General features: G+C 35.5%; 2 protein-coding genes across 3 annotated transcripts; both read left to right on the top strand.

Annotated features, from left to right (window-relative positions):
- The first annotated feature begins 9,655 nt into the window (after positions 1–9,655).
- Positions 9,656–13,375, top strand: LOC114728117 (probable protein S-acyltransferase 17). Of its 2 annotated transcripts, none has more exons than XM_028914959.1 (9): positions 9,656–9,938; positions 10,035–10,111; positions 10,550–10,717; positions 10,799–10,886; positions 10,984–11,036; positions 12,150–12,241; positions 12,325–12,377; positions 12,499–12,624; positions 12,943–13,375. In XM_028914959.1, exons 1-9 carry the CDS (start codon positions 9,813–9,815, stop codon positions 13,192–13,194), a joined length of 1,035 nt encoding a protein of 344 aa, XP_028770792.1. In that variant the 5' UTR covers positions 9,656–9,812; the 3' UTR covers positions 13,195–13,375. The 2 variants fall into 2 exon arrangements, with proteins under 2 accessions (XP_028770792.1, XP_028770793.1); XM_028914960.1 differs by having other exon boundaries at positions 9,801–9,938; positions 10,018–10,111.
- A 1,272-nt stretch (positions 13,376–14,647) lies between these two features.
- Positions 14,648–16,964, top strand: LOC114728121 (superoxide dismutase [Cu-Zn]). The gene is made up of 7 exons (XM_028914964.1): positions 14,648–14,738; positions 14,826–14,927; positions 15,195–15,290; positions 15,436–15,467; positions 15,556–15,631; positions 16,180–16,233; positions 16,500–16,964. The coding sequence occupies exons 1-7, from the start codon at positions 14,663–14,665 to the stop codon at positions 16,520–16,522; spliced, it is 459 nt and encodes a 152-aa protein (XP_028770797.1). The 5' UTR covers positions 14,648–14,662; the 3' UTR covers positions 16,523–16,964.
- Positions 16,965–17,461: the final 497 nt, after the last annotated feature.

Genomic DNA, 17,461 nt, shown 5'->3' with positions numbered 1-17,461 from the left:
TGGCTTATGCGTACCGGACCTCGGGTCCGGTTCCTCGTTTCTTGAAGTACGTTACGTGCCTTTTTTTTTTTTTCTTTTCTTTTCGTCGATTTGCCGTAATTCTTTATTATTAGTTCTCCGAGGTTCTTTTTTTTCTCCCTAAATTTAATGATTTAAAGTTTGTTTCTTAGTCTCGTCAGGTGCAGAGAAGAATCGGCGCTCTTGTTTCTTAGATGTATGTACCTGTACTCTTTTCTTTGTTCATTTCTTTTTTTCAAATTTTAATAATGACTCCTTATTCTGTTTGTTAGGCCGAAGACTACGTACGCGAAGATTTTTGTCGGAGGCTGACGTTTTTGTGGCTGTTTTTTTTTTTCTTTTTTCTTTTCTTTTTCGTGGGTAAAATACCCATTGTGATTTGTGATACAATGAACAGTTGGATTCCAAACTCTTATCATCTGAATAGTTGGAATAAATAGCATTTTTATGCCCCTCCAATGGCTATGCGCCCGTAAAGGTTTTACTCTGAATTTAACCTACATAATTGCTTTTCAAAACTAACGTAACGTAGTATGTGTGTCTGTGTGCGCGTGTGTGAAATATATCTTGACATGAAAAACCCAATTTATCATATCTTTCTGATCGTGCAATGATACAATTCAAGCTGTAATTGAAGCTGGTTATGTCGTCGGCTTGTTGAGATTTTCTTGTGAGTACTCTGGTTCTCTTTTATGGTTGTTCAATAATGCATTACATTTTGGCAAGAAACTTGTAATCCTCTGCTCTTACGCAGGCACCCACCGCTTATTCCTACCCTTCGTAATTGTTCACAAACCCGTCTTGTTCATAGTGCTCGCTTTTATTTTAATTTCAAGGTAAGAAATGGTAGCATTCCTTCATTTGTTGTTTAGTTGAAGAATTGTCTCTTAATTGTTGCTTCACATGTTCATATTTTCTTAGTGATGTTTATTAATGTTGGGCATACTGAAGAAATCTTTTCAGTTGGTGCCCGAGCCTTCCTCTGCTCTTTCTAGCTATGCTAGTTCGTGTTCACATTGAATGTTAATGACTTGTATCTGTCTGCTTACAGTCGATTCTTTCTTAGTTTGTTTCTAGTTTACTCCCCACCTTTCCAAAAAATGTTTTTTTGTGCGCGCTCGAGCGCGCAATTTATTAGTGCCAAGTCATGTTGAGACCTCTGCATTGTGTATTTTGATTCGTGAACAATCTTGAGATTTAATCGTGACTGGTATAAGATAGATAAATTAACTTGATTCTTGCTCTTAAGACTTCTTCAAGTGTGGCCCCTGTAGGACTCCTTTGAGATTTCCTCCCTACCCCTAAATCATTTACTGAATTGATGTGTTATGTCTTGAAAGAGACTTGACCTTGCCCACTATTTAGGTTTTTGTTTATTTTGTCTGAATGTGCTTCTGTTCATGTATAGGTCATCCCCAAAATATAAACTATCACAGCCTAAAGAAGGAACCTGTTGGACAATATCAGATATCATAGCGGGGAATAAACAACAGATTCGGGTTTGTTTTTAAGTCTCCCGTGTTCTTTTTTGCTGTAATGACATATTGGGACGCTTGAAAATTGTAATTTTATCCGTTATCATTTTGACGGAAAAATACATTTTTCCCTCTTGAGCAGGGGCTGTAATCGAAGCTAATATAATTGGTCTTCTTGCCGAGTTTGGTGTTAAGAAAGAGGCAGCTTGGGCTATCTCTAATGCTACATCTGGTGGATCTCATGATCAAATCAGGTATAGGAAGAAGCTTCTTGTAGTTTTCCCTGGGATTTAGTGGTGTCGCAATTCTGTGAGATGTTGATTGTATTTCTTTGATTGACAGATACCTAGCAAGGGAGGGGTGTATTAATTAAAGAATCACGGTAATTGCAATTTCTGGTTTTTGTTTAGTAAAATACCAAAAAAAAAAAAAGTAGAATTTTAAACACGCATTAACAAATCATATACCCATTTAGGCAGTGCAAAGGTATGGATGCATGGATTAGATACTTCTATTTCTCACTTACCTCCAGTCAATTAAGCAGCTTCAGTTTAATGCTTACTTTTCTCACTAGCTGGAAATTAATTATGATCCGGAATGAAGTTCAGTGAGTTCGCTGGTGAATTATTGGATGCATTGACTCGTCGCAGGGGCATTACCTCTGCTTCCATAACCGAGGATGAGTTACGGGAATTTTGGGAACAAATCACGAACCAAAGCTTTGATTCAAGGCTCCAGACCTTTTTCAACATGTAAGCTTTTCATTTTTGATCTCATTCTTCCTTCGAGCACTTAACGAGGCAGGATATTATTAATGATATTATTATTGCTTAAGCCGGGGAAGTGTGAGAGATTTGTTGTCAGGACTCTGGATCGTCGTTAAGCTAAAAGAACAGTAGTCAAAATTAGTGTACTTTTGCTAATTTTCATCGTGGTACCTCGCATTTAACTTCTTCCAAATCTTGAAACTTTAAATTCCTATGCAACTTTGTTTTTACATATCTTTTGTTTATCGTAGTTTTTTTTTGGGTGGGCAATTCTCGTTTTACATGATATGTCAAGTTTCTCCTTATGACACTGCTTTGAAATTCAGGTGTCTATAACATAACATCGATTTGAGGAAAAAGAAAGTCACGGTAACACAGAACGTAGACAGCAAGGCGCTGATAAAGAAGCTAACAAAATCAGGGAAGCATGCATAGCTGGGGCCTGAAAAGTCCGATTCAAAAAAGAAAAAGCAAGGGAAATCTGAGAGCCAAGAGAAACAGAGCGACCCCGAGAGCAGAGAAGATAACAAGGATGTGGACGTGCGAGTGGAAAAAGCGGTGTGCGGTTTCAAGAACCAAGGCCAGAGTTGAAGCAAGTTGTGAGTGTATCGGCCGGTAACCAGCGCCACTGCTGGGGTCCAACGAAAATGAAGCTGGGAACGAGAGAAGTGGCGGTGGAGAGAAGAAGAAGAAGGGGCATAAGGGAATAACAGTGGTACCGAGGGCCGTGAACGTTCTGGTGATGGCCCGGCGAACCAGGCATATGTTCGAGTGCTGGAAGCGGTCCCAGTTCCAAGCCCAGCCAATCAGAATCTTCCAGGTCATCACATCGGCCATCATTACCCACCCCATTCGTACTACGCGCCACCAGTGTATACGTTGAACTGTCACACAGCATATCCCGGCAACAGTGACAGCACAGCGAATTATAACTCCAAAGGATTGTATTCGTACGCCCGCGGACATCCTAGCGAAGGGCCGGGAACGGAGCCTCTGCCGTATGATTTCGAACCGTTTACATTGCGGCCGTCGGATTCTTTTGAGTTCCTTAGCGCCGAGAGTGCAAATGGATGCGCAGTAATGTGAGTACGATCAACGAGCGCGAGGGGTGATTGTGTAGTAATGTGTAGAATATAATGGAGACGCAATGTAGTTTAATTAAATAGGAGGTTTTTCTCTGTAGCTAGGATTTTTATATTAATGATCCCACAATGCAAGTAACTTTTTCGCCTGTACTCAACCTGGCCCTGTATGCGAGTGTGTTTACTTAAATTGTACGTAATTATTTTTCTGACTCGATGGCTTAGGGAGACTAAAACATTCAAAATCAATGTAGGATAAAATTGTGCATACATTGGATTTACTTAAATCAATGTATGTAGGGATTTTGAATGCGGGGTATGTACATGTGTTTCGTATCGTACTGGTTAAATCTAACAGAGATCATAGTCAGATGATGCCATATATATATATATATATTTTACCAGCGATGATGCCCTATATATAGACGTGCATGTATATTCCATACGTCACTTTGATTTTTGTGGGTTCGTAGTTGCTGGTCGGGCCGTGCATAAGAAAAAGACAAAAAGCAAGAGAGTGTCAAAATCAGAATAGCTGAAGTTGTTGAAAGAAAGACTGAGTCCAAAAAAAGAAGTTGTCGAAAGACGGAACTATAGAAATGGCCCCCCAGCGCCAGCAGCATAAAAAGGCACGTTGCGAGGTGGAGGTGGCTCGAGGCTCGGGGGCGGATCAAGTGCTAACAAATGGTTGGTGGGGATTTTAATATTCCACCTCCTATTCTAATGGTAAAATTTTTTTTATAAACTATAGATAAAATCTTATAATTAAGATTGGAGGTACTATTACGAGCGAGACGGCCTTTTCAAAGTGTGGGGTGTGGACGTTCCTCGAGTCTAGTCAGTTATGCGTCTCCAAACAATGCATGGCAGTGACAAATTTCAGGCTAGTGGATGCGGACAGGTGACTGGATTTGGAAAACGGTGGATCAGTGAGGAAGCTAGCTATCATCATAAAAAAATGTGGACCATGCCAGCTCTATAAAGGAATCCTGGAAAGTTTTCAAGTGATGCCTGGTTCAGTCAGCAAGCATGCCTATCGAAACAAGCATATTCTCATTCGAGCGAAGCGCACAAGTTTATCTCTTACACTCGAGGGTACCTGATTCATCCTATATAAGCCCCCTCCACCAGAACCAGTTTATAAGCATCGCGATGCTTATTAATGCCGTGATCTACCTCATCTAAATGTAGCTTCAATTATTCAAGTTTAAATTTTTTTCGCTAATGTTCCAAATAATTTTTTTAAAAAAAAAAACTAACATTAAGAAGTTATTTTTATTTTAGATTCCATATGCATAAAAAAATTAAAAAATAAGCACAAAAAATTAATTCTGCATCGTTGACATTAAATCTAAACAGTTTAGATTTAATGAGTACCATAATGCTTATCATTACTCTGAATACTGAAAATGGATCCACCATCCCAGTCCTTCTCCCATGAGATATTTTTTAATTTCTAAGGACAGGACAAGTCTTTCCTCGTATTCAGCCTGTTTGGCAAGGCGATTTGAGAGGAAAAAAGTAATTTATAGGAGTGATAAATCAGATTGCAAATTTGAAAGTTGTTTGTCACAATTTTTGGCTAATCTGACTTATAGGTCAAAAGTTATTTTTTAAGCACAATTACAAAAGCACTTAAAACTTACTTATGATTTGTACAAAAATAGCTTTCTAGAATTAAAAGATATTTTTGCCCTTATATTTATGTTATTCTTATGTTTCTCTCTGTATATTCTTTATGCTTCTCAATCAGTTTTTAGTTATTTATTTTTAATATTAAGTTTAATTTTTAATATTACTTTTCATTTTATGCAGAGTATATGATCCAATTAATTATGTAATATTATTTAGTTTAAAAATTTTCACATTATTATGATTTCTAGTTTAAATATATTTTATTCATTAAATATGACTTCTTCCCATTATAATAATTTGAAATTATTATATTTTGTAAATTCATATTTTTAATTATTTTTTATTATTTAATAAAAGTTTTATCCATTTTGATCATTCTACAAACTAAATTTACTTATTTAAAAATAATCCAAACAATTTTTTTACTTTACAACTAACTTTTACAAGAGTCAATTCAAACATAAATCACGTTACTTAATCTAACTTTTACTCCATCTGTAATTCAAATATAAATCACATTTGTTACTTTTACTCAATCTGACTTTTAAAAGTCATATTGAAAATAAGTCGCTTTTTTTTTTTTACTGCTAATCCAAACCAACCCATTATCTTGTTTTAAATATAAAATTCTAGTTCATTTTTTCCCTCCGGTGACTTGCTGTTATAATTGACTTGATTATGTTAATACCTTTATATTTTTATTGAATAACTTATATTTACCATCAAGATTACATTACTACCGTTATTTAAAAAAATATCTTAGTATCGTTATGGTTTATACATTCAAGCATCTTCATATTCATCGTGCTTGTTTGTAAAAAATTTATTGATACATTTGTGTGTCTATGATATTATAATTGTAAGGGATTGGAAACGTGTTTCACCCTAAAATACAGATTACACAATAATTTGTGAACGGCGTGTCATGGTATATTTTACGCGACTTACCCGCATGTGCATTGATGCTAGTTAAGCTCTCAAAGGATATTGGATCTAACAGTAAAATTAGGATTTTGAAATATGTGGGCACTAAAATATAATTAAATCAAGCAATTAGTTGCTAAAATACTCTTTTAATCTTCTTTGCTAATCACTTTCAATATGTTTTATACAGATAAAAAAAATCTTAAATTTCATTAACTTTTATTTAAAATTAAACATTTTTTCAATTTTATCCCTATTTAATATATATTATACCCCACGTAGACAAAGCCAACATAATAATAAATGAAGGGTAAAGTTGTCTATTTATATAAAAAAGTTTCTCTCAATATTTTATAAATAGAATAAAAAAATATCTTTTCTTTCTACTTTATAAATAGAATAAGATAACTATTCCAGAAGTATTCATGAAAGAGTATCTAGTACCCACAATTTTTTTTTTTGCTTTAATATATCTTGAAAATTTATTTTCGTAGCAAATATATCCTGCAGTTAACAAATGTTAAGTTTCATGATTAAGTTTTTTTCTCTTAACCTATTTGTGCTGACATGGCCGCTGACTTGAATTAGAAACACAGACAGTGGCTGTTGCCTACTTGTTCACTTCCCCCCTCTCCCTTTCATCCGCTTCCTGATTGCGATCTCTCCCCCAGTCCCTTTCTTTCGTCCCACCACCAAGAAAAATCCTTCCCACCTTCATCCTTGTCGCTTCACTTTGAGTGCTGTCATCTTTGAGTCACAACGCTCTCTGCATTTTCATCTCCTTCTTCCTCTTTCACTCAATCTCCGCAATCCTTAGTAGAGTTGTCAACAATGGTGACTTGGTCTTAAAAGGCTAACCCTCAAAGAACCAGGGTCTAAAAAGACCGTCCTTTTAAAGCTCGACTTTTGGACGTGTGAGTTCAAGACCTAAAAAAACCAGCTTTTTTATATTAATTTTAAAATTTAAATTTTTTTTAATTATTTTGAAATAAAAAAATAAAATAATGAAATTTCTAAAAATTTTATTCAAATTATAATATTAGTAAAATAAACCAATGATGTACAAAGAAAAACATCAAACACTAATGAATTATTATCCAAACTAAAAAAAAAACTAACTAAAATAAAAAAAAGCAGAAAGATAAAAATTAACAACATCAACCTGTCTTTATCTTCATTTTTTTTTTTTGACCAATGTCTTTATCTTCATTACCATCGTCAAGATCAACAACATTTAATTATTCTTTGCTACAGGTAGGCTTTTCTTCAATGATAAAAATATCAAGGTTTTTGTTTTCATCACTTTTATTTTAAATAAAACTATGTAGTAGTTACGAGTATAAATAAGAGCCTAAACATTTGTTAAGACATATGAACTAATGGTAAAAGAAGATTCACTAGTTATTGTAATGATTTAAATACTAAGAATATCAACTATCATCTTTGAAAGAATTAAAAATTGATTTTAACTGTCCTTCACTAGTTCAAGACATCTAATTGTTTTCAACTATATAAATTAAGTATTAGTTCTTTTAAATAATTTTTTAATTAGACTTATCCATAAAAGACTAAGTTATAATTGTATAAATATCTTAATAATAAAAACATAGGTGGGTTTAAAAGGGCTGATACTTGATCCTAACAAGCTAGTCTTTTTATTTTTGACTCTTAAAGTTAACTTTTTTAAACTCAATTTTTTTTAACCTCTTAAAATATAAACCCAGCCCTTCAGCTCATGTTTTGACGGCTCCATCGCTCAGCCGCCACTGCTGCCTCCAACAGTGTTGAATTACGGGTCATCACAAAACATTAGCAATGGACATAAGTTCTGAACACCCGTTACATAAGGATAGAATATTTGCGCCATTTTTCGGACCCATGAAGCAAAAACATCCGAAATTTCTCAGAAAACATGCGCTTTACAGATCGTTTCTACCTTTTATTTCATCAGTTTCTTAGGGCGATGAATTGAGGGAGGAATTTCCACAACATCAGGGTCTCGGCGATTCTCCACGAATGATTTCCTTTAGCCCTGCGAGGACACACAATGATTCCCTCTAGCCCCGTCTCTTTCTCAAACTTACGAGTCAATTCATCAGCACCACTCCCTTCAAAAATCAAAGAATAACTCTGCACGCCTTCATTAAATTGATCTCTGTTCATCAACGCAAATGAACACTTCGCTGCATTCTGACATATCAAACTTGAAAAGGACCACCGGACATTAATTTTGGGGGCGTTTGGTTGAGTCAGTAAGTGCTTTTTAAAAAATGATTTCACGCAATTTAAGATATTTTTTTAAAAAAAATTATGATTTGGTTTCACTTGAAATATCTCTTTTGATGAGCCTGACCACAAAGAACCAAGAAAAAACGTCTTAATATTCACGTAGGTTTATCGTGTTTACGGCGGAAATCCTGCTCCCCTGTACAAATGATTAGCTTCTCCCTGATTTGGCTACTTTTAGGTTTCCCGAAGCCAAGAGGAAATTTTGTGTGTTTACCCAGCCTACCTAATGAATAATGATGGAGAAAACCCTCAGTTGGGAATAAAAACAAAATGATGATGAGGAAGAAGTGATGGAGAAGATTCCCAGGCATGAGTACATGACATCTAAAAATAGAAGACAGTTGGTGATAATTTGTCGGGGTTTTTTTTTATAGATGAAAAGAGTAACAACTAACAATTAAGGGAAATGCTGAGTGATTTTTTTGACCTTGAAGGAAATGTTGTCGATGCTCTTCATGATGTATAAAAGCTACTTATTATCTATAAATAGTAATGAACATCATTTATTGTTTGAGCTTCTTTATAAAATTATATCCGCGTAATTATTATCGCTATACAAATCATTCACAAAGAGTATCTCCGGTTCTAATTATAAGAGCTAATTAACTAATTTGAGGAGATTAAAAAAAAGTTAAGTTAGTTATTTGTCATAAATAGATGTTGTCTTTCCTAAAATATCCTTATTAGTTATGTGTATTAGTTATATTTATCATTGTTAGAAGGACTATTTGAAAAAAATGTATAAATATGAAAGACAAAGTGGATTGGACTCTTATATTTAGGATCAAAATAAAAATAAGACAGGTAATATATTTCTATAGGAAACATAGCTATAAATATATTTTTGGGGTAGTTTATTGAAGACTAAAAAATGTAACTTCGGTTAAACTCAATATAACTGAGTTGAAAGAATTTGCTAAAAAATGGTTTTTAACTAAGTTTGATAAACCAATCCGATTTTGGCCAAAAAAAAAAAACCAATCTGATAATACATCAATATTAATTATAAAGAGACTCTAATTTTTTTTAAAAATAAGATCAAAAATTCAAACTTCCTAAATCAAAAAAAACAAAGCGTGAGAGTTTAGGCCAAATATATGGTAAAAGATTATTTATCATGATTAGAAAATACCACCGTAAATATATAATTATAATTACTACCTTGAATTTAATGAATTTTTTGCCAACTTGAGTTTAATAAAGTTAAGAAATGTTAGTCTGCACTCTGCACTCACTAATTATAAGGAAAATTCCAAAAAGCAACACTACCGTAAATAAGTGTTAAAATTATTATTTTATTTTAAAACTTATTATTGCATACTATTTAGCTGTTATTAGTTTTTTTTTTTTTAACTTCACTGTAATTTTTCCCTAAATGTATGTGCAACTTCAAGTGTTAAAAATTTTTCCCGCTGGCCCTACCCTGCAACCCGCGTGTGAAGTAAATAATCGCGCTGATCTGCTGGTCCTGGTGCATAAATTTCATTTCCTTTACCTGCTTTGGATTCTTGGAAATTGATTGAATCATGGGTGTTGCCATTTGAAAACTATCTGGAGCTCGAAATCGCGCAGTCATTTCAGGCATCGGAGGAGTCTGCGATGGAGGTAGAGTGGATTTTGCTATGCCATGGGATGGTGACTCTGGCACTGGTGGTCTCCTTACTCTGCGGTCAATGGCCCATCTTCCAGGGCACCATCGTCGAACGGCTACACTACTTCCTTACGTTCGGCGCCTACGATTACTTCCTGTACGCTCTTCTTCCCACAAATCCTCTCTACTTCATCCTTTCTTTTACTGTATGCACCGCAATTCCCGTTTCATTTCAGGCGTTTCGTTCGGGCAGTTTTTGGCTCTAAGTGTACGGATGCGATTCTTTCTGTGGAATATTACTGCTGCAATCGGCCCAATCCAATCCTGCAGGTTTCCTCAATCAATATAAGTATTTGCTATGCATTTGTATGATGTAAAATAAGGAATGATTCAGTTCTTAATAGTTGCTCTATATGAAAGTTGGAAAGGGGACTAACCCACTGATTACACCAGAGTTTTAGTTTTAGGTGCTTCGTAACTGTATTCATTAAGCTTTTAGCGAGGCTGCTACTTCGCTCAGAGAACCTTTTTCTGTTCTTTGTTAGTTATCTAAACATATTTCTTTTAATTGCAGATCCTATATCTTGTGATAATCAGCATAACATATTAATTAATCGTAAAGTTTTCCTTTCCCTATATTCCTAGCTACTATTTAAGTGGAATTCACAGGTATTGTGTGACATAGCTGATATATTTACCCTTTTGCTGCTCTGATTTTCATAGCACCATTTTGTCATGAATTTTGCTAGATGATATATGCTCTTTTAGGTACGCAAGCTTGCTGGCAGTTGCCGTTGGAGTTCTGCTCTTTCTATTGACCAGCTTTTCTGATCCAGGAATAATAAGCGTTGGCAATGTTTCTCAGCATCTTTCTTCCTACCCATATGATAATATGATTTATTCAGAGAAAGAGTGTCCAACGTGCAAAATTCCAAAGTGAGTTCGTCACTAGTGTAAAATTTTCATCAAATGTTCCATTTCAGTTTATTTGTAAACTTGTCTTAAATCTTCATGCAGACCTGCTAGGACCAAGCACTGCAGCATTTGTGACCGTTGTGTGGCACGCTTTGACCATCACTGTGGATGGATGGTTCATAATCTAACAGTGCTCTCCCCTTTTATATGATTGTTATGTGGTTTTGATTTAAAATCATTACCCTTTTTTTTTTGGGTTGCGCTTATGAGAATAATTTTCCTTTCAGAACAATTGCATTGGGGAGAGAAATACTCGGTATTTCATGGCTTTTCTTTTCTGGTGAGTGTTACTGTGGTGTGGTTAACGGTGCTTACCCCTATATGCGTGTGATACTATGTGCTTCAACTAGCTTTGCTGCTTAACCTGTGTATTGATTGATCTGTGTTTTGATCTTCCTATCTATGTATATACTTTGATACTAGTTGAAGACATCAAAAGTTGTGGGGAAAAAAACAAAATCCTTGAAATAATATTTGCAAATGAAAAAAGTATATTCTACGTATAAGAAGTGTTCTAAAATATTCCTACTAAAGGTAGGATATCACTCCTACCATGCTTATCCCAAAACCACCTAAAACCGCAAAGTGGAATACCTGTAAATACTGATCAAGTGTAATAGAAATTTGCAGAAGAATTATACATAATTGTTATTGACCTCCCATGAATTCTTTACATCCCATATGTGACTTTCTTTTCCACAGGAAACGTAAGACAAATTGATTTAAGAAGACCATGCTAAATCGCCAAGGAATGTCATTTATGGTGATTATTGAACTACGGTCCCCCCCCCCCCCCCAAAAAAAAAATTGTGATTCAACTGTAGGGTATGGAGTAGCTAGCGAGAGAAATCCTCCAAAACCAATCTTTTCTTTCAACATAAGCTTTTTGTTTGACATTCAATATTTATTTATGTTAATTCCTCACTGTTTCTGGACTAAAGTACTATACCGGAAAAAACATGCTTGTTTCAAAATGTCCTAACCCCAAGCCTTCCCATATACTGATTTTGATGCTGACTTTATATCTCCACCATGAAAGAAAACGTGCTAATTGAAATATCTAAGCTCATTTTTTAATAGGTAAGATAGGAAAGAATTAGGAAAGAGAAGGAAATGAGAGAGAGAGAGAGAGAAGAGAAGGAGACGAGAGACTTGGCTGGGATATACTGCGGTAGCCTGGCATGCTTATAATTATTATGTCTAACCATAAAAAGATATTGAACTCCCATGTTAGAGTTTGTAGGAAAAACACTTGCACGCAAGATGATTTATTTCTGGGGCACGTCTCATTCAGTCGCTTGGTTGATTATTGTTTCACATTCGGTGTGCAATAAGTCATTCCTTTTCTTTCTCCTGTTCAGTCTTATTACGTGATTCTTTAATTATCTTGCAGGCATTTCCTACTATGCCTGTATGGAACAGTTGCCATTGGTCTGATTGTTGCGGGAAAACTACAAGAACTGAGAATTGTACATATTCTAACAGGTAATATTGAAGCAGTTGTAAGATTTTTCTAAGTTGATTTTTATACTAATGCTGAGAACTCTCTCCTTACCACGATGGTCTAGTTTATTATGGAGTGGAGAAATCTTTTCTGGGTTTAGCTCCTCATATTGCACAGGTGAGGGATCTGTTCTTCTATCCTTTATTTCATGCTTCCTACTGTTTCTACTTGCTAGAGTGGGGATTTTCGCCTTATCATGATCTTGTATTCTAATGCTCTCCCTGTTTTCATGATGAAGTGGTTGCTGGGATCCTACAACACTCAAATACTTATTATGGTGTTCCTCTCTATCGTCGGAATGCTACTGGCTGGTTTTTTTGGTTACCATGCAAAGCTCTGCCTCAGCAACACTACCACTAACGAGGTCCTTTCTCTGATCTTGCAATAATTGGTACATGTATTTATTTGTTTCACATTGTCATGATCTCTTTTTGCCAACACACTTACTGTTGCCTTGGTTTTTTCCCTCTTCATGACCAGGTGCATTAAATTTTTACGATTATTTCTTAGAACTCGTATTTTTTTCTCTCTCACTTACAAGGCACTCACGTTCAAATATTTTTCTATAAAGACATTTCTTTATTTTTTTTGGTTCATAGGTTGAATGACACTCAGCTTCCTTTTATGCTCACAATGAAGCTTAAATTAAATTAAATTACTGGTTCATTGTGTTGGATTCCAGACCTTTAAATGGCAAGAGTGCATTAGTCGGCAGAGGAAGCTAAATGAAGCAGATTCCTGTGATGCATTCCCAAGAGCAAGTACGAGTGGTACGAGCAAATGGGAAGCCTTTTTCCGAAGATCATCTCCTGATGAAGTGGATGTTCCGAAGAATAATATTTATGACAGAGGATTCATTCACAATGTGCAGGAAGTTATTTTCCCCCATTCTACAAGACGGTCATTTATTGGAACTAAATCCAAGCCTGGCTAAGACGTAATCGATCTTAACATGCGTCTTGTGACACATTAAATTATTAAAATTCTTATTCGCTTGTAGTTATAGATTTATAATTGTCCCGAAGGTTGTAGTATTTATGTATGAGTAATAAATTCTTGGTAAAATTTTGTAATGTTAAATTAGTAAAAGCATAACTTACAGTAGCCGTATGACATCTCAACTCTCAATATTTAGCCCATTTTGATTTGATTATTTGTCAGTATATCCTTTATCCATTTTTTGCCCTTTTAAATCTTTTAATGAGCTACAAATTTTCTTCGTGCAAAATTGAGCTGCTTAGTATTAGCATTTTTGTCCCAACCTAATTTTTAATAGAAGAAAATAAGCACAATATGAACGTTGTATCAAAGAGCCATTCCCCCTATTATTTTCTGTTGCCTTCCAATTTCAGTCATTCTTTTTTTTAAAAAAAAAATCTAATTTTAGTCATCCCATGACCCATAACGTGAAATTTATTTTTTTAAAAAACCTTCATTAATCATGAATAATACATTTTATTGTTTAAACAAGAACGTAAATTTGTGTATAATGCCACCTTCAATATACTTTATATCATATATATCATCAAATACATATACAAACATGTTTAATTTTATATTTATTATATTAATAATATTATCATTTTGGATCGTGTTCCAAAAAAACAAACCACGGGAACCGGAAATATTTTACTAAGAAATATCAAACTTACATTTACAATTCAAATTTCTATTTAAATTAAAAAAATAAACAAATGTCATTTACAAACATTAAAAAAAGAAATCCTTTTTGTTGCACGGGTTGATGTCGAAGGTGAACTCTATTGACTAGTGGGTGGATGAGATAGACGTGGCTTGATGGGCTGGATGTCCCTGCTTCTCACGAAAGTCAAAAATTGCTGAGACAAGGATCGCGTCTATGACACTAGGTTGAAGGATATATTTCTTTATCACGAAAAAGAAAAGAAGCTTCAACTCGCAAATCTAAGTTTTCCTTTTCGTCTGTTTTTCTCCTCCTGTTTGATTCTGTGGAAGTGCTAGTTTCAGTTTTAGTTTGGAGTGATCATCAGACTGCTCCATTAAACATTCAGCTAGTTTGGAGTGATCATTTTGCACTTACAGTGCAGGGACTGTCTTCTCCTCTTATTCGTAATTAACTTAGAGTTTCATTTTTCAACTGCATTCTTCCGGCTCTTAAGGAAATTGTAATATTCACGCTGCACAATGCTATATGACTTGAAATTGGTGTTACTTGAGAGTTGAGAATTAGTCTTTCGTTGTTGTAATTGGACGAAATATGATGGAATCAAAATGTAGAATATTTTGCGTATTCTTTTTGTTTTTTGTTCTCTTCTTCGTAGATTGCCGGGTAATGTTAATGTCTTGTGCTGCCATCGAGTTTGCATATTTTGTCTTGTGTACACATTCTAAAAGGTGTTCGTGCTCAGATCACATTAAAAAAAATGGTGAAGGCTGTCGCAGTTCTTAAAAGCAATGAGGGCGTCACTGGAACTATCTACTTCGTTCAGGAAGGAGATGGTAAGTTTCGGTTGGTCTCAAATCTTTCTGAAGGATGCGTTTTGTTTTCCTTGCGTCAGTCACAAACGTTGTATTTTGAATTTTCAGGGCCAACAACTGTAACCGGAAACCTTGGAGGCCTGAAGCCTGGGCTCCATGGCTTCCATGTCCATGCCCTTGGCGACACCACAAATGGTTGCTTGTCAACTGGTATAGTCTATTGACAATAAACTAGCACCTTTTTTCTTATGCGTCGGCAATACTGAACCAGAGGAAAGAGTCATTTTCAGTTTAACATAAGAAGTGAGGAAATTGAAATGGATAGCTTGTTTTTCCTAGCTTAAAAGATTTTTTTATGTTGCTATTAAATTTTATGTTCTCCAAGTGCTTAAGCCTGGAGATGAAGTTTCCTACGAGGATTAAAATTCAAACACTGTCTTGCAATAATATCACTAAATCTTTGAATTATTTTAACAGGTCCACATTTTAATCCTGCTGGCAAGGAGCATGGTGCACCTGAAGATGAGAACCGTCATGCTGGTGATCTAGGAAATGTTAATGTTGGTGATGATGGTATGGATTGGTTCTGGTGATGGTTCATTTTGAAAGAGCTCTTCTTTTTTTTTTTTCCCCCAAACGAAAGAGTTCTTTTGTTTTGCTTATTATAATTTGTGCTTTTTTATCATTGACTTGGTGTCAACCCTGCTCTATGATTCAGGAACTGTGAGCTTCAATATTACTGACAATCAGGTTTGTTATTAAGATCTTAATGACTTCTTCTGGATGACTGAATCTAAAATCTGAACTTCATAATCCTTTAAGTTACTTAACTCTGCAGATTCCTCTCAGTGGACCAAACTCCATCATTGGACGGGCTGTTGTTGTTCATGGGGATCCTGATGATCTGGGGAAAGGTGCTTGTAAATTATATGAATGACTTCTGACAACTTTTGTGAGCCATTTGTGCTCAGTTATTTGTTGAAAGTACCACATCTTTTTTCCCCTGAATTCAAAGTGGAGAGATCAATTGCTGCTTGTCCTCTGATTTGGGACGTAAAATATGTACACATATGTCTGGACCAAAAAGTTTGTTGTTTGTGCTACCATCACATATGGGCTCTCTTTTGCTATTGGGAGGGAAATGATGCTGCATTGAAGTTGTTCTATGTAGTATCGTATTTGACACAAGTTAGGAAATTTGCAGGGTTTCTATTATACCGTTTACATATGGCTTGGTATTACACTTATGTCCTACAGTGTCCTTGGCTGGCCTACTCATTGATTGATCGCCTGTGTTTCTACTAGTTGCATTCTCTGCATAAATTTTATTGCATCGTCACACGATTGTTTCATGGGGCATATCCCCTCCATTGTTTTTTAGACTTGGAAGTTTCTTTTCTTTCCCTTTTCCACTTCCTCTTTTAGCTCCCTTCATGTTAACACTCTATGCTCTTGTATCTAGGGGGCCACGAACTTAGTAAAACAACTGGAAATGCTGGTGGTCGAGTGGCTTGTGGTAAGCACCATCAGCTCTTTTTTTGTTTTTTTTGGGGTGATTCTACAAAGTAAAGTTATTTTGAAGATCTCTAGAGACTTTACCAGTATAAGATATGTCAAAAACTTTTGTCATCTAATTTCAGATGCAAATATACTTTTTTAGTTTTTGCACTTTCCTCCCCGTTATTATCTCTTGGGAAGCTACAGTGCTATATATTCAGGCTATTTTTGTGTGTCTGCTCATATTGACTTAGGTGCTCTAAATTTTTGGCATTGTTCGTTCAGGTATTATTGGTTTGCAGGGATGAATCACCACACTCTCAAACCTCAGCGACATCAAGTTGAGTATATGCGTGATCACATGGAGAAGCTTTAAACTCCTCGGAATAAATTGTAACCTCTCATGGGTGTTATCTGTGATCCTGTGTGTTTGTTTTGTGACTCTCTGCTATGTAGCACTCCAGTTCTTTATGGCACTGACTATTGACTGAATTATCTGGTGTAGTTCGTTATTTTGTTTCTGTTTTATCATTGTGATCTTGACAAATCGAGCCACTTTTTGTGGTTGGTTTAGATTAGATTCTTTTTGGTTGAATATCTGGATAATACTGACCATCAACACTGGTTGAGTAGTTAGAATCATAGGAGGTTAGTGGTGAAAGATTATGACCATCCTTTTAGGATTCAGCTGGCATGCTGCTTTAGGTTTATAGGATAACTACATTATAAAATTAGCACTTGCTTGGTGCGTGTTCTGTGTGTATTTGTGTGCATCAAAGCCTACTGCATCAAAGTTATTTATAATTTAATCAAAGCTTTGGAGAGAATCAGGCTGAATCAAATTTTGTTGTTTCATCCAAATATTCCCTTTTTTGACGTATTCAAGGAGAAGCAGAGTCATCCCCTCATCGTCATGTGGCTACTACTAGTTTCCCTCAATTTCACCGTGGCAAGACCGATTGACTTTGAACAAGAGGTATTTTGGTTCATTACATCTGCTCCTTTCGTTGTTCTAATCCATGGAAGACGTCACTTGATTGCTGGTTTCACCTGGGGGAATGGGTTTTCTGCTTCATCTCTTGTTACTAGTATCCCTGCGTCAGTTTGCTGCTTATGATTTCCTGTTTGGTTTGGTGCTTCATCCCTTGGAGTTAGGCGAATGCCTGGCGTTTCTTAATTATCTGTAACCCTCTCTCTCTCTCTGTCTGTAGTTTCTGTTTAGCCAGGACAAGGGTCTATCCCTGTTT

Source organism: Neltuma alba, unplaced genomic scaffold (genome assembly GCF_004799145.2).
Source record: "Neltuma alba isolate B1F8T4 unplaced genomic scaffold, ASM479914v2 tig00012520_pilon, whole genome shotgun sequence".
Lineage (NCBI taxonomy): Eukaryota > Viridiplantae > Streptophyta > Magnoliopsida > Fabales > Fabaceae > Neltuma > Neltuma alba.
Note: the sequence above shows the minus strand (reverse complement) of the source record. Positions and strands in the feature narration are given on the sequence as shown.